Source organism: Camponotus vicinus, unplaced genomic scaffold (genome assembly GCF_025532165.1).
Source record: "Camponotus vicinus isolate PSW18456_S1 unplaced genomic scaffold, iyCamVici1.0 SCAF_5, whole genome shotgun sequence".
NCBI classification, from domain to species: Eukaryota; Metazoa; Arthropoda; class Insecta; order Hymenoptera; family Formicidae; genus Camponotus; species Camponotus vicinus.
The window spans coordinates 11,387,030-11,409,608 of NW_028141977.1; the positions used below are offsets into that span (position 1 = coordinate 11,387,030).

The window sequence follows — 22,579 nt, forward strand, 5'->3', positions numbered from 1 at the left end:
TTTTTTAAATCTATTTTAACATATTCTTCTACCGTAATAGTTTTCTCTTTTTTTAAATAGTGAGAGAGATACTTATCGGTGTTTTTTTTTTAAATAGATATATATTATTTTCCAAGCTATTTACACTGTAGATTGCGTTTCAGTCGAAAATTAGACAAATCTATAAACTATGTAATTTATATATATAATTAAAAATATCTTTTTATTTTGAGAAATGAAGAAATGAAGAAAAAAAACAGCGAGTTTTTCGCAATAAGTTCTAACGCTTCACAGGAATTATACTTAGAGATCCATAGCAAATTGCACTTTAAAACTCGCTTTAATTTATTACTAAGATATACACACATACTCTGGAAATTTAAAATATATTAAATGCAATACCTTGATGAAATCGTTTAAAAGCTTCTTTAAGAACAAAGTCGCATCAAGTCATACAAGTAGATTAAAGTACAACTTGCTACGGATCTTTAAGTATAATCGCTGTAAAGTATTGGAATTTATTACGAGAGGCTCGACATTTCTATATCTTCATTTTTCAAAGTAGAAAGATATTTTCAATTATACGAAAAATACATAGAGAAATAGAGAGAGATAGCATGTTCACGTTCACTGGGACATTTTTATAATTTTTTAAATAAGTGCAAATTTTAATATGTAAAAATGATTCAAATGATACAAATCCAATAAGAAGTAGAAGAAGGCTAGGAACCAAGTAATATTATGTTTTTTTTATTTGACTTTGAAAAGGACCCAGAGCAGGGTCGAAATCGACAGCACACTTTAAACATATATTTTTGCACTTCTTATTATATGTAAGTTGAATAACTTTACGCACACAGAGGTTCTATTATAATATATTATTATTATCACTCACCATTACCTGCGTCTTTAATTCCTGGCCTTCTTTTACTTCTAATAATTTTTTAAAATTTTTTAATAAAAACGTTGTTAATTGCTGGTTTATTAATCGTCTATTTTATTATACGGAGTTTATATCTTTTTCCATCGTTGCGAGATATATTCGCGTATTCTCTTATAGCCAATGTCATATATACGCTGCAAGTACATTACTTTTCAAATATTTATGTGCGGTAACGTGTGGAGGGTCATATTTGTTTTCCTTTGAATCCCGAAATCGGAAGTGGGCGCGTTTCTCGCGTCGGACGGAGTAAACTGTAGCCTCAAGGGTTCCGTGATTTGATGCTCGGTGCTCAGCTCGGAAAGTTAAACGTGAGTCCGCAACACGTGCGGATGCATGTAAAACATTTTGAACATATACAACGTATGAAACTGCTCATTCGCATATTTTTTTCTGTTTTTATTAATTTTGCGAACATATTGTATAACCTGTAAAGCTTTACATTTTCTATTCGTATTGTGTTTAATATAAATTATTCGAAGCTGCATTTTTCGGGGGTTATTCTACAACATATTTTCACACACAAAATTGTGTGATTACTCTAATTAATAATTAAAATCAATTCAATATACGCAATGCGTATATAACGTAATGCGTAACTAAAATATAAAACATTTTGAAAAGAGCGAGCTTTCAAAAAATATAATACTGTAATTTTATACTTATTTATTTTATATTGTATATGTTTGGTGTGCATTTTTGTTTATTTTTTAAAAAAATATTTTTGATGCTATATACTTATATTCATTAAACGTAAATGAAGGAAAATGATTTACCAATCCGTTTGCACACGCGTCATTAAATCAAAATAAAAATCAAGCAACTATATCTTTACTGCATATTATTTTTGATATTTTATTAGTCTCGAATTTATATATCTCTACCGTAAGGTGCAACGTTTGTGACTATTTAATTTGCTTCGAGATTATCAGAATATTGAGCACGAGCCTCTTCAAAGATGTTACATCGCAACGGAATTACCTTGTGTTAACCAAGTGCTCGAGAGTCTAGTGGCAAGCAAAGCTTTCGAGAGGCAAGTGGCGAACCTTGGCCGTCTCCTTAGACTCCATCTGCAGCTGCAACACGGTTGCCAATGCGGACTCAAAGCTCGCGGAAGAGGAGCTCTCTTCTCTGTTCTTCCTCCTTCATTCATTCTCCACTACAGTAATAACTCCTAGGTGCTCGAAACGTTTAAACTCTTTTTCGGTGAATAACAATTCACGAATATATGTATACACGATACATATTTCTTTAATGATATTTCGTTCTTGATTTATTTTTGGAAATAATTTTAAATATTTTTTCCTCGCATTTCTGGCTGAAATTCGAAACGTTATTAACTTACAACATATGCTTTAATATAGATATAAAATTGTATTCCTACATAAAAATGCGCCTTTAATGTATCTCTCGTTGAACTACTTTTGTCCCGATTCTGGATGTATTCCCATGTTTCATTATTATTCGTCGCAGATTTATCTTGACTTCGATAACGAATTTTTGCTCGAATGTATTTGGAAGTTATTTCGATATTTTCGCGGGAGAATCTTCTCGGGAGACCGTGTAATCTCAAGAGCGTTCGACATCGACACTCTCGTGGGAGTACTAGTCGTATTTCATCTCGCCGCGATGCATCGACGATGCGCGGAGAAAGTCGAAAGATAAAGAAAAGGAGGAAAGTCGTGCAGCGTGACTAAAGGGATATTCCCGTTGGTATCGTAACCCGCTCTTTGCCTTCTTTCCGACAGGGAAGAAAGAAGCATATAAAGGATACAGGGTCCATTCCGAATCGGCGTGCTGAGACAACGATGACTCTCGCATCCGCTTCTCCGGCCTGCGCTCTTTCTACTCGCGAATCTTTCCCAAACCGGCGGGAGACTTATTCGCTGTTGCAGTACGAGCAATGTATTTTTCGACATTGCAATATATTTTGAAACTTGTCGCTGCATTGTACAAATTTAATCCGGATTTCTCATCTTCACTGCGGCATTATCGCAACAAAGTTATATAGGATAAGCGGAGAAGAGAATTGTATTGTTGTACTCAAGAATTTAGTACGCTGAGAAAAAAATTCAATGTTTTTTAATATAGTCTATAAGATATAATTTATTTTACAGTGTAAACACTTTGTATTTAAAGAGATTTTTGATAACATCGCACACATATGAATGCAATTTATTGCAGAAATAGCAATTTTGATTATGTTTACATCGAAAATATAATCTTAAAAAAATCATAATTCATTAAGAATTGCATAAAACAATTTTTAGATACATTTTACAGATTTCTGTATATTCGACAAATAAATTGATTGCTGCTGCTTTGCAGCTCATAATTACATCCACTGAAGAGAAGGAGCGAAATGAAAATATGAGTTAGCAAAGATTCGTGCTGTTTTCCGAAGACAATAATTATAGATCACCGACCTTGACTGTTGGCGATCAAAGTCATTAAAATGTTCAGCACCGAAACATTAATTGGGTTAATCACGATTGTTCATTAGTTCGGTCAATCACCGTAAGTTCCGATGGCTGATATTAATTGGGCTAATTACCTGTGCGCGTCTACTGTAAATTAAGATGAATCGTTCTACAAGCTCCCTTCGTAGAGATGCATAATTGGTGGAGATCCGTTAAATAGATAAATCTTTTAAACATTTAGTAAATACACATTTATTGATTGTCCTAAATACACATACATTTAATAAATACACATACAGATTGTTTTAAATAAAAATTTTGAAATATATACATAATCGTGGGTGAAAAAATTATATCTATAATTTATATATTATTGTACCGTTTAATATTTTAGAATTTTTTTAGTGATACAGAAATAGCTGAAATTTTAATATATAAACCACAGGAATTTTTAAATTCCTTTTGATAAAAGAGTCGTTTCGGCAAATGCTTCTTTTAAGAACTTGGCTAATTTTGTGTTTGTAAAACAAAAGTCCCTTTCAAAACACAGTTTTTTGAAAAAAGAACAAGGCTACTTTTATATACATTGGCTCGCAATATAAATAATGACATATTTGGCTTGTAGCGAGAAGAATAGTACGAAAGAAATTGGCGGGAATGGGGAAAATAAAGAGCGCACGCGGAACAAAAAGTGAGCAAGAGTACAGTGGAAATGGACCAGAAAGGGATATTGGTATGAGAGTACTGTCGGGCCGACTATCAGTCCCACGTGAATCCTCGCTTCCGCTCGTTTCCTACAGCCTCATTTCCCTTGTGTAAATATTCATGTACCTAGTCAGTGTAGATGTACAATCGTCCTCTTTTATTTCCTTTTTCTTACTTTCCTGGAAAATGCTCATACGTATCGATACGTACTGTGCTTGTATCGATGATTGAAAATATATCATCGTTCATTATAGATATATTTTATTGAAATTGAATTAATTTATTTTAATTTAATTTATTCAATGTTGTGATAAATTTAATTTAATTTATAATGCTATTTTATTATTAAAACTACTAGCAAAAATTCACGATTTTCTACAGAAAAATTATTTATTTTATTTAATAAAGGAGAGAAACTATATAAAAGATTTTATTTTTAGTTGGAAATATGGAAGTCTCTTAAGACAGGAATTTTTGTTTTTGGTTATAGCTATATATTACTTAAAAATATATAAAAATATAACTGTTATGACTATGCAGTTCGAAAAGGGAGAGGCGGTTAAATTAACCAAGTTGATTGGATGTGAAATCATTAATCTAATTTTAATTGTGTCAAGTTGTTATTGGAAGCGACATATGGTTAAATAGTTGACCACATGTTTGTTAAAAGTGGTGTTCGTAACCACGTAATACAATGCATAGCTAGCCACAAAAATTATCGATCCACTCGAAACAAACCAAACTGCTTTTCACGATTTATTGAGAGTTGTGACACGAAAATGGTAGACCGACGACTTTTTTTCATCAAAATCTTTATCACTTCCTTTTTTCTTCTTGTGCTTTTGTTTTTGTTCCATTGACTGCGATTGCAACTTGGCAGTCAACTAAACCGTTTCTTTTTTGCAAAACCAATAATCTGTATCTCAATTGCACGCAATAATTTTTTATTCTGTGTAAAAGCTTTTTCAATGAAAATTATTCTTCCTCTGATCGGCTTACATTTGTTTCACAGTCGATAAATGAATGACGTGGTGAATGAATTTGCGGTATGTTATCCTGTGGTCAATTGGTTGTTCAAAACTGTCATTTTATGTCGAGATAATATACGTAATTTAATATATAACGAAGCTTTCGCAAACAACTTGATTATTCACTATTTTCAACAAATTTCCAGAATCAATGCGCAGTTCTGTGTTACACTGATATCAAAACCAATATAAACGTATTGTTATTTCCATCCTGACAATTTGATGCCGGTTCTGTAATCCTCCTCCCTCTGTCCCTAATCATTTATACATATATACTAAGCGTGAGAGAGAATTTCGATTTAGCTTTTAGTAAAAGAAATATGAAACTTTAATTATATTGTATTGTATATACATATCTAAATTCGAAGTTTGATAAATGATTGACACAAACATTCATAAATAGACGGTATTATTGATGGTATTATTCATGCGATAGTATAATTTATAAGAAAGGATTGTAAGTTATATTTCGAATAAGGAATGAATGTGATGATAATCGATCATGATAAATTAAATTATTAATTTCATAGATAAAAATATAGCAAAAAAAAGGCACAACAACACATTAGTTTTTTTATTATAGAAAATACTACTAAATTTCTTTTTTATTACGATTATAGAAAGCTGTAAATTTGGTTTGGCCTGATATTCAATTTTGCAAATTTTTACAAAAATTATTATCGTGTTTAAAACGGGAGAAAATCGTCTTTCGTGTCGACGGTTTAGCATCGCATGCTGTTTTTTTTACTCTTACGGCCGATCAAGCGATTCATGCAATAAAAACGAGATGTTCTAACAGCGTGAATGGAAAGACGATTCTTTCTCGCTCAAGGTTTGTTGAATTTTAAAATTCTGAGGGGAGAGTGGCGAATGAAGAAACTTGGAGAAAACGTGGAAGATTGTTGGCGACAGGTAATTGCATTGCAAAATTGCATGCGAAGATTCCGAGCTTGATTCGCGGCCGCTTCCCTAAGAATTCCCGTTATTGCCTATCTGTTCGTTTTCAGCTCAAGTACGGGTTATTCTTATATAGGAGAACGAAAATATTCTCCTTTCGCACGAAGAATAACTCCCGCGAAAATTAAGCGAGAACGCGCGCGACAGATTTAGGCGAATAAAATGAATGTCTTCGTTTTAGTGGCATACGACGAGGGTAAATCCTTCCTTTCATTTATATCGAGTGACTTTACGGTGATCGTCGCGGGTGATTTATTCACGAAATAAAGAATTCTCTGAATGTCATTGCTTTATATACATATACAAGTAACTTATATTTATATATTTTTTTTTTATAAAATACGTTTTATAAAATATGTAAAGTACATAAAAAGATTGAATTTAGTTTTTACGAAAATTTCCTATATACGAGACTCTAATTATATGTTTAATTCCTATATATCAGATATCGTCAGATATCCAATTATAATATACACGAGTTGACTAAACTTGACAATAAACGCCATCGAATAATACTACATACATTATCGAGCATAATATATCCATTGGTTGTTGAAATGATTGTTTGCCATAAAATATGAATATCTGGATAGCGGTGAGGGATAATTGTCTCGGGGTTTACTTGCAGACAGGTCTAATGTGATTGGTAGTTCCGGAGCGGACGTAGGTTTCTCAGAGGACAATCGAGTTTGCGCTCCGCTGGCAATTACACTCTCTGCTCGTTACGCGGTTTGAACGCGGAACTTTCTCGCGGCGGCGAAAGACGTCGTGTCCCGCGCGCCCGATTGAGGCCATTTTCGTTGAGCTGAAAGTTGCAGTAATTGCTGGGTAAAGTAAGTTCCGCTGTTTGCTTGTTCATTGTTGTATGCCAGTCAATCAAACAATAACAAAGATTAAACAGTAGCGGCGCGTTCCATTTATACGTTTGCTTTTAACTTCCCCGATGTAGCCAGGCACCGGAATAGTACTTTGAATTGCTCTATTAATCTAAAATGCTCATCGTGTAACTCATATGCGCTGTCGATAAAACAAAAATACGTAATTGTATCGTAAATAATTCTTACTTACTTCAAGTTTATCAAATACTCAGCCGCTTCGTAAATCGACGTGTTTAATTTCACGAAATAACGCTCTTACGATATATATTTTTTTACGGGTACTAAACTGTAACGATCCTCGCGAAGTCAAGGGATAAAAAGTCGTAAAGTAGGCGGACAGATAAGAGACAGAACGATATCCGTTACTATCTAAATTAAGTAGGACCAAGTATCTTCTAGGGGAATTTCCATCTATTTTCTGAATAAATCTCGTAATCTAGAATTTCACGTGCGTACACGGTAACAGCGTTATTTAAACAACGTTGCGAATGCGCCTTCTTCATTTATGCACGACTAATTCTTTTCATACTCATTCCATCCCGCATATAAGGCATTACCTCTATTTTATAAAGGAAAATTCTACCGATTACTATCGTATGCGGAATGCAACGTGTAGACAAAAAAAACGAGTATTTTGATGCAAGCAAATGCATACGCGTTACCTGTATGCTAATGTAATTGGTGCATTACGGGACATTATGCGTATACAACGTTTGCCCGTGATGTGGTGGTTACAGTTATTGGTTTATACACCTCTTGCATTATAATCACATTTTACGGTAATGAATTTAAAATCCTAGTTGAGAGTATATGTCGGCATATTAAGAGAACATATTAGTGATGTTCCATCAAATATTGTAGCACAAAATCTATTATGTAAATAAAATGCAAGAAGATTAGTATGAATAATAAAAATTTTACTTATCAGATTAGTTCTGAATTATTTTATTCTAAATTTTAATTATTTTCAAAATATATCTTTTTCGTGCTGTTTTATTAAAATATTTTTCACATTGTTTTAAACATGTATGATATGCTTGCCTGATTGTTTAATTGTAATTTAACATACAATTTTTTTATTAATCTAATAATAGAATCTTTTTTATTGAGTAGTTTTTTATTGAATAGAATATAATCTAATAATAGAATCTTTTTTATTAATCTAATAATAGAATCGTATACATATAATAGTTTTATAATAGTCTTTTTTATTTTTAAGTCATCATTAATCACGCTAATGTACACGTTGCTCATATTTTGATAATATACATAATTTTTTTTTGTATTTTGCTTACTCAATGATACACGATGCTACTGGGAATATATGAGATAAGATAGTATGGAATTTACAACGTTATGGTCTCAAGATTAGCGCTAGTCATCATTCAAATAAAACGTCATCTTATAATAAAATAAGAAATATTCGCCGAATTCCATCGTGGATCATCGTATTATATGACGCGTTATATTTATTTAAAAAAAATAATTACATTGTTTTTTAATTAACGATGGAATAAACAAGAATGGTACATCAGATCTGTCCATAGAATTTCATGCAATTATTGCTTAATTACATTATGAGATATATTAATTTTAATCCAGATTCTAATTTGGAAAAGGCTCTTATATTTTTATTACATTACATTCATTTATCATGTCTCGTTGTCAGTATCGTGAGACTAGACAGTTCATCTGACTTTCTAAATCTTTCTAGAAGAGATTCTATTGTTTCATATATATGAGATTACATTTATTTTTTCAAAATGTTGATAATTTAATATATCGTGCTTATTTAAAAGTAACAAGATAATGAAACTAAAATAGCCTCTTATCTTACCAAATCGTTTTCGTCACATTTGTAAATATGAGAACCTTGTATATCAATCGTGAAAAAATTTCGTAACTTTAATTACAATTTTGTTGAAAGAAAAATTAGGTAAGAATTAGTTTCAGTTTGTATAATTACATTACAGCAAGATTATTTCGTGTCGCTCTGCCGCGTCTGATTTTATAAATTTATCATTCATTATTATTCATTATAACGCAATTTTTAATATAATCTTTATATAGTTAAATAATTCTTTAGTAGTTAACAAAATAAAAAGTATTCAACAAAACAAACAATTAAAATTTTTTAACAATTATAATATATATAAAGATAAAATATATTGTGTATATGTATGTGTATCAACAATGCAATGAGCGTAGACTAAGTCTATGGCAATGAATTAAAGTTAAAATATTCGTTTACTATTTCGCATCAATTCACAGCTTTTTTTAACGATAAGATACTACTTATTTGTTTGTATCGATTTGTTAATACCGAATGAAAATATCGCGGGAAATTATAATTTGTCAGATTATTATTGGACGCACTAGCATTACTTGGCACCGATATTAATATGTTATGAAAAACTTCTTGCAATGAGTGCGAGAAAATGAGTCATTATCACGAGATTCGTAAATCATTGCTATAAATCATTGTTATAAGTCATTGCTATAAATTGTTCACTGATACAATTTAATAAACGTACTTGATTCAACTTTTCTTCGTCAATTCTTCCTGGATCTGCTGCAACGATTTGCCCTTGGTTTCTGGCATGCAGGAGAGTGTAAACGGTACAGCAGTTAACAGCAGCAGAGAGTAGATGTAGAATACGTACTTCTCTGTGAGTAAATTGATTAGAGGCTGATAGGTCGACGTGGATATGAAAGCATAGAATCCAGCCATGACATTGGTTAAACAGCCAGCCATGCACTTAACATGCGGCGGAAATATCTCGCCCATTACCGTGGTAGGTATCGAGATAATGCCGCTAAAAACGGCCAGCTCGAAGAAGAACATTGAGAAGATTGCTAGTGCTTGAAAATCGTCAGATTTGTAACCCGCATCGAGAAGATGGAATGCCGTCCCCAGGCAAATTAGCGAGATCGCGACAGACAAACTAGAAGCGATCATCAGGATCCGTCTGCCAAACTTGTCAATCAACAGCATAAAGAGCAAGGAACTAACAATCCCGAAAGCGGTGACGATAATCACGACCGTTGACGGATCTATGACAGTCACATTGGCGCTTCGCAGAATACTTTCCATGTAGAACACCACATTATTCAAACCACTCATTTGACTGTACATAAAGAGCACCAACACGAGTACTAGCGCTTTCCAAATATGCGGAACTTTGAATTCTTTTAGAACGTACATGAAGCTTAAGCTATTGTTCATTTCAATAAATTTCTTCAGGGTTTGCAACTCTGATTCTACGTCACATTCGCGATGATACCAGAGCATCGATGCTCGGGCTTTTTCCTCGGCATTAATCTTGACGAGATGATGCGGCGATTCCGGTAACCAGAGGAAGATGATCATCAGTATAAAACAAAGGGCGAGACATATGCTAGCAGAGATCTCCATATTTAAATTCGCACCCATGATGCATATCATTAGATTGCCTATTGATAAGCCAGACACCGCTGCAGATAAAAGTTCAACAATCTTGTTAGTTTTGCACAATTGTGTCTATTATTAACGCGAATATGCATTTTAATTCTTTCGATCTTTTGCTTTTTTTCATGATTAAATCTTATTTTGTTTTATTAAAACAGGAAGTACTATCATTATTAGGTACTATAAAACAGGAAGTATTATGTACTATATAAGTACATATTAGGTACTATAAAACAGGAAGTATTATCGTTATCAGATACTATCATTATCAGTATTTGCTATTAAACTTTAAAACGTGTTATTTTGTAAATGATATGACATAAATTATAAATTGTAAAATGTGACAAATTTGAAAAGGCTTTTATACTAAAATTTTCGTAACAAATAGAGAGAGAAAAAGAGAGAGAGAGAGAAAATCGTGAACCATTTAACGAGATATTATAATATCACAATATTCAACATTTTTCACATTTTTATAATTATATTGTGCTTATTTATAAAGATTTATGTATATATATGAGATATAGAACACACATACCCAGAAATACCAAAGCTCCGCGAATGGTAGGATCCGCGATTTCGCTTAAGTAAAGCGAAAAACTGCTGTACGCTTTTCCTATACTAATGCCACTTAGAAATCTAGCTGCATATAACCACTCCGCTCGATCAGCCAACATTATAAAGAGCCAACAGAAAGCCATTGGTAAACTGCTCACGAGAATCGTTGTTTTAGTACCGAAATAGTTGACGGCGACAGAACCGAGAATGGCGCCAACTGGTCTGCCTAGGTTAAGCAATGAAACTATCCAAGAAGCTTCGTCCATTGTTACGGGAATATGGGATTCGGATGAAGTTAGATACGCGATGTATGGCGAGCTCCAAGCCCCCATTATTCCTACTTGTATCAGCGAAAGCGTGACTGAAAATTAAAAAATTATTAGTTGTTTATATTTTATATATATATATATATATATGAAGAAATATATTAAAATGTGGAATACACACACCTCCGGTACCAGCGATCCATTGAGGCCAAATTGCTTTCCTTATTTTTTTCTTCTCCATCTTATGATCCATAATGATCTTTCCGCAGCATGTTTATGACTGAGCTTTCGTGAAGAGTATCTGTTCTCAACAATCGTCGAGATGTGAAATCTAAAACGTTCTGCGTCATTGAGATAAGTGATGTATGTATTCTTAATGAGATACATACATGTATATATACTTTATATTGTCACCATGGAGCATGTCCCACTATCCTACTCGTTCATAACATTCGCAGGCATCATCTATCTTTATTTAACTGTCAGTGAACAATAAAGATGATATGAGCATCGTAAACGTCACGTGGAACATCATGGCTATAGTATTTAAGTATTTCGTTTAGTTTAAATTAAATGAATTAGTAACTGTATGTATGTTAAGAATTTTATATTTATTATCAGGAATTTATCTTATTATTAAACAAATTAATATCATTTAATGATCAGAAATGAAGAAATTCTAATATGCCTCAAATCTATATCAATACGTATTATTTTATATTAAGAAATTATCATTGTGAAAATTATGTATTTTTATAAATTCAATGTTATTAACGCGATGAAAATTATGTGTTAGTAAATAACTTTATTGTTTATTGTAGACAAATTTGATTTAATAATGTAACATAAGTCATATTTATTTTTTCTTACATTAATATTCCGTTGTTATATGCTACATATTTTAAATTTCAAAATTTATAATATTTTAATAATTTTTAATAATTTTATAAAAAAAAAATAATTAAGAGAAGACAGAAAATACAAATTAAAAATTTTAAATCTTATTTTAATTTATAACTGTTTCTACGACATAAATTTTTCTGTTTATATAACAAGCGTAAAAAGCAAGATGAATTAAACAATAAAAATTAATGTTAGCTGAATGATGAAAATTAAAAAAGCGTGCGATTTTTATTTGTTAAATCGTTTATAACTTTGAAATTTTGAACTATATTAGGGGATCTGAATTTATAAAATTAATCTTCTAAAAAATACGCTACCAAAATAACTATTTAGGATTTTATGTAGGTTAATGATCATATCTTCAGACGTATTTTTTCTTCTGTTAATATTGTAAAAATATATGTGTTCTATTTAAAAAAAAATCTATAAAAATCTAATATACACTACATCTTGCATAATTCAATGACAACTAGATTGATTAATTTATCAAAAATATATAATGTAATATATAAAACATATAAATTTATTTTTATGATATATGTTTAAAAAAGTAACACGAAAGCATATATTTGTGTATTAAAAATTTCTTACAGGATGCAAAATAAAATGATTAATAAATTATGAAAAGCATAATTTTTTATTAAATGTATGCAAGATGTAAAATATAATTTATATTAAATGATGCTTATAACTTATTACATATACAATTTAAATATTAAAATAAATAGTTTTCGATGTATTCATATTCACAAGTATATTTTACGTTTCTAAAATATTTGATTTCTAAACTTGGTTTCATTTTGCGAAATGTAATAAATTTAACTTAAAAATTATTTGTTTTATTAGAGAGTATTATTCTTATTGTGAAATCGTTACGTTATTGCCATGGGTTTAATTTCATGAAAAAGAAAACATTTAGGACAAAAGTACTCATGCTACAGTTGTGAATCATATACGGTCAGATCCGAAGTATCTTTATCAACAAGTATCTTTATGAATATGTATTTTTACTAATCTTTATGAACAAAACATTGCTATTTGTATTTTCTCTGTTCAAACAGTTTTATCTTTTTTCACAAATTTCAAACATATTATACTGGCTTAATTTTAAATTTTCTTATATATCAATTTAATCATTGTAATCAGTTATTTTTATAGTTCATAGACATTCATTTTCTATTTACTTTTATTTTTGCAATTGTTTATGTAAATATACTAATAATATCTACAATATTAACAGAAGCATACATGTTAGTAATATTATCTACAAAAGTATATAAAATACATATATCTTTCGTGATTAAATCTTTATAATTACATTGCAATTTAACTCGTAAAAGTATCTTCAGTTTCAATACGGTTTTCTCGTCGCGATCTTTCAGTAGTTCCTGCGGCCATCATGTCTTGAATTTCCTTAACATCATCATTAATTAACATGCAATATTTATACATCCAGGATAAAACTTTTTATGTTATTCCGTAACAATATATGAATCATCATAATTAACAAATCATTACTAATATGTCCAAGTAAAAATACGTATATGCAAATAAAATAAATCATGCTGAAATCGCATACAATAAATTTACCTGCAATGTTTTTCCTTTCGTCTCTGGCACTAAAGTGAGCGAATACAGTAGACAAATTATGATGATTCCAGCATAGATCCAGAAAACATATTGTTCGCCTATGATATCTACTAATGGCTGATAGCTTTTGGTGGAGATAAACGCGAAAATAGCCGACGTGATGCTGCTGACGAATCCAGCCACACTTTTCAGATCGGATGGGAACAATTCGCTCAGCATCGTGCTTGGCACCGGCACGAGTCCGAAGAACATCAACATAAATATTATCAGCGATAGGATGAGAAGCCACTCGAGATCACCGGGATCGTAATCGAGATTCAGAAGATGAAAATGTAAACCTAGTGACAGCATGCCGAGTATCACACCAGAAGATGAGATCGCTAGCAGGATTCTACGACCGAGACGATCGATGGCGTATGCGCCGCACCAGCCGAAAATTATACCTGTGTCATAATTGGATAAAGTGACAAACGATTCTAACTCTTATTATTTTGAAACGGATGAAAATGGAGTTTAAAAGATGAGTATACATTGTGATTAATATACAAGGCGAGATTTATCAATTTATCTTTAAATTTAAGGATTAGATCGTTCCAAACATACGCATGAATTAACAAAATAATATAGAAGAGATATAATAATTACATTATTGATATCGAAATTAATCGCTTACCAATTGTATTAATGATCATTACTACAGACGAAGGCGCAATCGATGTAACCATCGCCTTTCTCACGATAATCTCCATATAAAATGTAACGGTATTTAGTCCACAGAGTTGCATAAACATGAACAGTAGTATTATTATCGTGAAAGCGCGGCGATTTTTCGGCATTCTTATTTGTTCCAACCGTTCCTTTATAGTTACTGCGCGCGTTGACTTTACGAAATGCTCTACGGCTTCCAATTCGCTTTTTAAATCAGATTTTCGAAAATACCATTGAATGGCTTTTTCCGCTCTGGAATTATGTAAGAAGTAGAAAAAAATATCTTAATTTACATAGTTATTATAAATGTATCTGAGATATACAGAATATTTTGTAGTTAAACCATGACCGTCTTGCATTTATTCCTCGCATATCTGCAGTATATAATTATATTGTCTTTTTTAATTCTTTTTCTATTTTGCTATTTTTCTTCCAACACCTATATTTTTTTTCTTTTACTTTTTCAAAGCACGAGTCCGAACATTACATACTTTATGAATAATGAATAGCTATTGAACATCTTGCTTTTTTTAAAAATTCTTTGTCTTCCTGATCGTTTGTGTTTTCATTATTTAAATTAACTTTTCATGGACGTGACCGATAGAAGATTAAATATAATTATATTTTTTTACACGACTAAATTTATTTCATTTATTTCATTTATTATTATGTGTATAAAAAGTAAGATAATCGAAATGGATATTAGCCACGGAATAGGAATATATGTAGATCAGAATAAAATATAAAATATTTCTTGTAAAATACTCACGTCTTTACTACCTTCTTAATATTATGTATAAAGAAAGAATGTCGAGAAAAATTGATTTTTTTGATTTTTGAAAAATTACATAATTTTTTGAAGCAAACCTCGAGAAGTTTAAGAGCTTAAAATATTAAATATTAAATTAAAAGAATGATTTACTTGTAAAATATAATGCTTCCTGAAACAAACTATTTTATTAATTTTGTTTTATCTTTAAAAATAATGAAAATATTCAAGATGAATATATAATAAAGATGACATTTTAAGTATCAATAATTATATTTACTCTGCTGTAGATTATTTGGTATATATTCACGCAATTAATTTATGAATTAAATCAACCGATAACATATTGCACAATATATTGCACAATTACTCAGCATAATATTATCATTACGGAAGATTTATCGAACCAAACTCATCACTCTAAATGAATGCTTATCTTCTCTCTTTGCCGAGTCATATCAATTATGCATTAAAAATAAAAGTCGAAAAACATTCATTAGTCACAAGATCAGTCATGGCTCATTAAATAACAAAGTTTGAATACAACTTTGAACAACAAATTAGCGAAACAATTTTTTTACATTATATATATAATCCTAATTTACCTCTTCATATCATTGCGTCGCACGAAATAGTGTGGCGATCGCGGAAGAAATAGGAAAGCAATTAGGTAGCATATCGTCAATATCAAGCTGATAACTCCGAAATATGTCATAGACATATTGGGACCCATTATATTACCGAAGAGTGTGCCCAAAGGCAATGCATTGATAATGAAACTTACTAAGGCCCCGCGAATTGACGGCGCCGAAGTTTCACCGATGTAAAGCGGATAGCAAGAGAATAGCATTCCCACTGATATACCTGATTAGTATAATATAATTGTGGATAAAATTACATAGAGCTGGAAATATTAGTATATAACGATAAGTTCAACAGGATCTTGAAAAATTTACATAAAACTCTGAAAAAGATTATATAATTGTAAAATTTAAATGCTTGAATATAAAAGGCAATATAAATTACGCTTTGCAAAAGATTATATTGGCGAATCGATTTATTCTGTATATAAGCTGGTAATTAATAGCTATAATTAAGATTGTTACCTGAAAATATTCTGAACATATATAGCCATGTAACAGAATTGGCGCAAATTACGCAAATCCATCCAAAGATCATTGGAAATCCGGTTAACAACAGAGACATCTTGCTGCCAAGATATTCCACGAAGAGAGATCCAATGACAGCACCGAATAGACGTCCAAGTGGTAATAAAGAGGCTATCCATGATGCTTGTTCATGTGTTACGGGAAACGGTGGATCCTCACCGGTTAATTGCGCTAAATAAGGCGATGTCCAACCGATTACGAGACCAATACTGATGCCTAATAGGCACACTATGATACAATGTATCATCATATATCACATGAGGACACGAATATATTCGGAAAATATGTTAAATATTATTTTTATTTTTAAGAGTGAAAATCTCTCTCTCTCTCTCTCTCTCGTAATGAATCCTTTCGTTGCGACGAAGTCTAATGCAGACAAACGGTATATATTTAGCCGTGACTGCTATAGACGGCGAAACTTTTCACTGTCGCGCATCGCGTGTCAGTTACTAGTAGAAGATATAGTTAGATTACTAATAAAGATATGTGAATAATGATAATATAAATCTACACGTCTAAAGACGTCAATAGTATTATCTAGGTGATAACAATTGAACGCTTTAAAGCGCTAATAGTATACAATATCAAAATTTCAAAACCTCTAAAGGCGCTTACAGCAGCGAAAGGATTAAATTGAAATATAAATAAATCGACAAATTAACTAACCTATTAGAGTAGCGAGCCATTGAGGCCATAATCGAACTAGAGCCTCGTACATTATTATTATTTCGATTCCACCTATTATAGATGCATCTGATAAAAATAAATGCGAGAGATAAGAAAAAATTATTCCATTTCTGTTTTTAGAGTTATCCATATTCTTACAGTTATATATATTGCACGTGAAGACAAGCAGTCATTGGACGCATGCGATTTGCAGGATACATTTCAGAAACACGTTTATGGTATATTGGGGGGAGTATGGTTATTTTCGATTAAACTGTCACTTCATTTCGTCGGTGCTCGTTTATTTCATATGGGCAGCAGCGCGAATATTTTTCATCTAGTTAGCGTTAGCAGCAAAAATCACTTTTCGACGATGTCGATCTCGCGACAAGTCGATTGTGACATCTGTCGATAATACAAGTTTGATTCGGGAATATTCATTCTCAAATAGTGATATTGCTGGGTTTTGCTATGATATGCGATAAACGTATTTGAAAAGCGTAATAATATAATAGAACATGCTCATATATAATTATTAAATTAGATACTTTAATGATTATAGAGATATGAGAACGAAAATTTCGACACTGGGTGAAAAATTGCATGTATATATAATGAATTTATACTTTTTTTCCTAGCAAATGTGTTCTTGGTATATAACAACGCTGCTTTTTAAGAAAACAGCTGATATTTAAAATTACATCACTCGTTGCGTAAAATTTCCCCAGTTTGCACATGCAAATTACATATCAATATTTCATGTTATTAACTTTTTTATTCATTTACGGTGTTTATATATTTATTATTATATGATAATTAAATATTATCTGTATGTAATATTATGAATGTAATTTAATTTGCTTTAATTTTTCACGTACAACTTGATATATTTTATATAAATATATTATTATATTTAACTATGTATATTCATCAACAACGAGCATAATGACGAATAAATGTTTCTAAAATTTGATTGAAAAAAATTACAATTTTGATAAAATACAAAGCTTTGAAACAAAATGTTCAAAAATATCGGGAATAACTTGAACGAGAAGAACACTAAAATTGTGATATTTTATCGGCTTACAAAAAAAGCGTGTTAAACTTTGTAACAATGCACTGATTTTGCTAATGGTATTTATCAAAGCCCAACTGGAAGTACACCAATGTAATAACAAAACGACAATCTTGTTCCGCGTAGAGCAAAAGTCGTTAAATATATAATATATTTGAATATATTTTGCCACAAAAATTGCTAACACGTTTATTTAATACAAATTGTCGGAGCTGTAAATTATAATTATAATTTAATCTCTTCTGTTAATTATGCAAACTAATTTTGCAATCAAGTAAATTCCAATTCAAATAAATTCCTTAGGAGGTCGCGTAATCTTGTGATTTCACTTTTCAGTTTGCTTTTCATATAACAAAACAATCATCTTTATTTAAACAACAATAAAGATAACATTTCTTTTGCAAAATATCGTACGAAATGTGAGAAATTAATGCATATTCATTTATGTAAACTTTGCCTCCGAAAGAAACATCACTCTTACGTTTCGTGCAATATAATAAACTTTATCAACATTTTTAACGCTGCGCAGTTATCATGATTTCAATTTTTGTCGAATTTTGCTAAATTTAGAAGATCTTTTGCATCATTCTCTTAACTTTTTAATATTCACAATCGATAACAATCAATATAGGTAAATTCATTAACCTATATTAGTAGTAGGTATTAATAGTGAAAATAGCTATTTCTATTTAATAATTGAATGATCTGCTCTGTAAAGCCATACTTATATTTTCGTTAGTCTTTGCGTCCCATTAAAAAGAGTCGCAGTAATAAACATTAAGCGGATTTTATATCGTATCAAATGGATGATTAGTTTAAAATTGAGAGCTTATGTTTAATGGCAGAATTTGGTAACAAGCTTATTTTGAACGATTTAGCGGAGGTGAAAACTGTTGCGCGTTGCGTTGATGCGAATCTTGAAACAGCGATTTTCCGAACGCTAGTTATACGGCCGGTCAGCCGAGCAATGCTGTAAGCCATGGAAAGTCGAGCTAACTTAAATAGGATGAAATAAGGTTACGTCACACGAAGGGATCCTAGTCTTACGACTGGAGGATAATAGCTTTCGAAACGCAGTCTCGGAAAGCCCTCGTTCTCGCTCCTGTAGTATAATACTTCGTTGCAGCGCGTCGTCACAGCTCCACTTCATCTGGTGCAGAAGAGGATGAAGAGTGCGCTTCTCTATATACACGGCATTATCTGTGCTCGACGAGTTTATGGTTCCCGACACTCCTACTTCCGCGTCTGCCTTATTCTGTTTCCTTCGGGCCTTCCACTTTGACACTACCCGTACTTCATGCAGCCCAGAGGATGACGGTGATCGTTAAACGCCCAGGTTCCCGCTCGGTGCTCTTGTGAAACGTCCATTATGCATATTGTATTATGTAATTAGGGACTATAATTCAATAAATCGATTTTTGCGTCGCGATGCTTGCTTTTGTTGCGTCGTCATATTTTTACGATCTCGAGAGTTTACGATCCCGAATCGACCCCCCCATAGTTAATGATTTATCGCACTCGTGACGAAATGTTTGACTTTGCGAAATTACCGGTGTTATTTATTGCGTTTTAATTCAATAGCTTAGTAAATATAATGCTCAGGTTTGTCATTATATATATATCCTTTAGAAATATATGGCGTGTAAAAATAATGTACAGGCTTATAGAATTATACGCGCGTCTTTAGTATATTATAAGCATAAACGCATGTTGCGGCTTTTACGCTATTAAAATTATTTGACAGAATAATATATGACATTTCGATAAAATGTTGAATAAATATTCATACGTAATCGCATGGACATGTCATATATTCCATGTAATCAAATCGCAAGGCAAAATAATTTCAAATTTCCAGTCCAATTATCTGCAATATTGCTTACGAGATAGGAAAATATCTCATTGTCAAACATGCGCTTATATTTCCCGTAAATGGGAACAGGTCAGAGTTTGTTAAATATGTTTTCTACGTAAATGAAGGCGCTATATGACTACATGCAGTGTCGGTAAATTACATAGGATTTCCCGCAGAAGGAACTACAAAGTGGGGACTCGTGTTGTGCGCTGGAACAGATCATTTACTTCACAAGCTTAAATAGTTATTAAAAATGTACAGGTTTCTCGATTTCTTAAGACAACTGAAATGAATTAATTTGTTTAACGCGCTGATATTTCTGACATTGATTTTATTTCAAGTAACTATCAATTTAGAGAGAAAACTTGATCTTATAATTATTCTGAAAGTTTACGCAAACTCGATATTCGATGATTTGCAAACAGATGTACGCGGTAGTCTTATTTAACGTGACGATTTAATCAATTTATACTTTAATCCGACTCGCTTCAGTGGAAAGAGGTACGTCAACACGATAAGACTTCAAAACTCTTGACAAAAATATCGTTTCGTTCGTGTGCCACTCGACTAAAGGTGTATTCGATAATAAGCATACCTGACGAAATTTAATTATACGATTCCCATGGGCAGGTAACCCAATTTGCACGTCATCAAGCCGCACATGGGGAAACTAGTTCGAAGATTCTCTTCTCCCTTCTCTCTCCATCTCCACATCGGTATACAGGATCTAGCTATATCAAATATTGAAGTTCCTGGATTACACCGGACTACTCTCGGGGACGACATATAACCCGCGTCGACCTCGAACTACGTGCCTACGATTCGTCTGATCGACGGACGTAATTGCTTGTAATCTACCGCGACGCAATCGTATTACGATGATCGGTACGCTAGACGATTTGATGCGTGTTCACCAACATTATCGGCAAACATCGTTCAAAAACAATTTACGAATTTGAGCTGCCAATAGTAACTTGTGTTCGCTTTATATGTTACATAAAAATTCGGCATGCAGTATAAAAGATAATAATAAATCATTTATATGCCAAACTTTACATTTTATGTTTTACATTATATTAAATATTAATAGCATATATTTTATAAAATTACAAATGATCTTTGATCGAAAATTCCGATATAGATCAGAACCTATATTTTACCTCTATCATTATTTTACTATAACATATTGACTATTAAATGTATCTCTCTCTTTATATGATCCTCAAATCACTATTTAATTAGCATTATAGTATTAGCGGTTCTAGTACTTTTAATATATACGATTGTTGGATTTTATGTGGATATTAATATACGATGTTTGCCAATATATTAAGATATATTAATATCGAGCGTAAGAGATAAACTCAACAATAATTGATGTTATTGTAATGTCAATGATTGTGGTTTATCAAATTGTATATTAACGATATTTGTGTCTCATGAATGAGAGGACGTATAATATTTCATTCAGAATGATTATGACTTGTATGTTAACGGTAAGATCAGTGCTATTGATTTACCTGTTTCTTGACCTGTTCAAACAAATTACTCTCCTTGATTCTCCATCTCCTTTCCCAATTTCTGGTTGTCTATCTAGTCACAAGAGAGCTTCTCGAAGTCTCTTTGATGCCATGATCAAATAATCGTGATCAAACGGACCGCAAGAAGCACGATTTCCCGCTTTTGCTTAATTCACGTCTACTTTTGTGATGTAACACGTCAAGCGAGCGTACTCATTAATTACAATATTTGACAAAATTTAGCTTTTCTCTTAGTAGAGATAATAAATATACATGATTTTAGAAACTTAAATTCTTAAGGATGCTTTGTATGTACAATCCCAGCAAAAAGTAGCTAAAAATCAATATTGACGAATATATTCACTTTTGGTGTATTTTGAGTATGAAAAATTGCGTGGAATATTATAATTTGATCTTAGCTACAGTGCAGAGATGCATTTTTTAATATTTATTGCGTTTTTACTGAAATATTCCGAATTTTGTTAATCGAAATGATTAACTTTTGGCAGAGAATTTCGCCTTGTGTCAGATACATGGCTAATTTCATTGAATTATATTTAATATCTTTTTAAGTTAGTACTTGTATAATATTATTTGACCAAATATTTCCTCAGTATCTAAACTACACTTTTGCAAATTTTAAACAAATTCTGAATATTATTTCCATGTGTTTTTGTCATTTAAATCGACGTGGTTATACGTTTCCCATAAGAACACATGTTAATTCGGTGAAAATTAAAATCCTTATAACTTGTGAACGCTTTAGTGAATCGATTTAAAAATTGTACTGAAGATTCTAAACACATGTAAGGACATTCTGTACAATTTTCATTAAATTCTCAATATTTTGAAAATAAGTACAAAACATCCTTAAATCCATGTATCTAACTTAATAAAAAAAGAAGAATAGAAAACAAGAAAATATAGAAGAAGAAATATCGATATTATTATTAATATCTTATTATTAATCACGCAGTGTAAATACAGAGGAAGCGTTTAATGCTGTTTGATTTTGTAGTCATTTAATGAAGTGAGATGATTGGAATTTTTTATTCGCGCGACAGCATCTATCAAATTTTTTACATGTCAGCAGATCATCTTTATGTTGAGTCGTTCTTGTTCGGAGGAATTAAAGGAGATAC

At 31.6% G+C, this 22,579-nt stretch overlaps 3 protein-coding genes across 5 annotated transcripts in view; 1 reads left to right on the forward strand and 2 right to left on the reverse strand.

Moving 5' to 3' along the window:
* Positions 1 to 22,579, forward strand: part of LOC145972398 (very long chain fatty acid elongase 7-like) — a 149,367-nt gene that overhangs the window by 20,081 nt on the left and 106,707 nt on the right. The window lies entirely within an intron of this gene.
* Positions 7,907 to 11,652, reverse strand: LOC145971713 (facilitated trehalose transporter Tret1-like). Of its 2 annotated transcripts, XM_083099654.1 has the most exons (4): positions 11,569 to 11,652; positions 11,363 to 11,520; positions 10,894 to 11,274; positions 7,910 to 10,381 (listed from the first exon to the last, which is right to left on the reverse strand). In XM_083099654.1, the coding sequence occupies exons 2-4, from the start codon at positions 11,430 to 11,432 to the stop codon at positions 9,447 to 9,449; spliced, it is 1,386 nt and encodes a 461-aa protein (XP_082955780.1). In that variant the 5' UTR covers positions 11,433 to 11,520; positions 11,569 to 11,652; the 3' UTR covers positions 7,910 to 9,446. The 2 variants fall into 2 exon arrangements, with proteins under 2 accessions (XP_082955781.1, XP_082955780.1); XM_083099655.1 differs by lacking the exon at positions 11,569 to 11,652 and having other exon boundaries at positions 7,907 to 10,381; positions 11,363 to 11,465.
* LOC145971712 (facilitated trehalose transporter Tret1-like) lies at positions 13,251 to 17,304 on the reverse strand. Of its 2 annotated transcripts, none has more exons than XM_083099653.1 (7): positions 17,147 to 17,304; positions 16,988 to 17,074; positions 16,256 to 16,489; positions 15,755 to 16,013; positions 14,346 to 14,632; positions 13,673 to 14,115; positions 13,251 to 13,495 (listed from the first exon to the last, which is right to left on the reverse strand). In XM_083099653.1, exons 2-7 carry the CDS (start codon positions 17,037 to 17,039, stop codon positions 13,409 to 13,411), a joined length of 1,362 nt encoding a protein of 453 aa, XP_082955779.1. In that variant the 5' UTR covers positions 17,040 to 17,074; positions 17,147 to 17,304; the 3' UTR covers positions 13,251 to 13,408. The 2 variants fall into 2 exon arrangements, with proteins under 2 accessions (XP_082955779.1, XP_082955778.1); XM_083099652.1 differs by having other exon boundaries at positions 16,256 to 16,546.

Coding starts and splice junctions, on each gene's coding strand:
- LOC145971713 (XM_083099655.1), bottom strand. CDS start 11,432: ATGGATCATAAGATGGAGAAGAAAAAAATAAGGAAAGCAATTTGGCCT. Junction 11,275..11,362: donor ATGGATCGCTGGTACCGGAG/GTGTGTGTATTC, acceptor TTTAATTTTCAG/TCACGCTTTCGCTGATACAA. Junction 10,382..10,893: donor CGGAGCTTTGGTATTTCTGG/GTATGTGTGTTC, acceptor TTTTATCTGCAG/CGGTGTCTGGCTTATCAATA.
- LOC145971712 (XM_083099652.1), bottom strand. CDS start 17,039: ATGTACGAGGCTCTAGTTCGATTATGGCCTCAATGGCTCGCTACTCTA. Junction 16,547..16,987: donor ATGGCTCGCTACTCTAATAG/GTTAGTTAATTT, acceptor ATTGTATCATAG/TGTGCCTATTAGGCATCAGT. Junction 16,014..16,255: donor TATGTTCAGAATATTTTCAG/GTAACAATCTTA, acceptor TATACTAATCAG/GTATATCAGTGGGAATGCTA.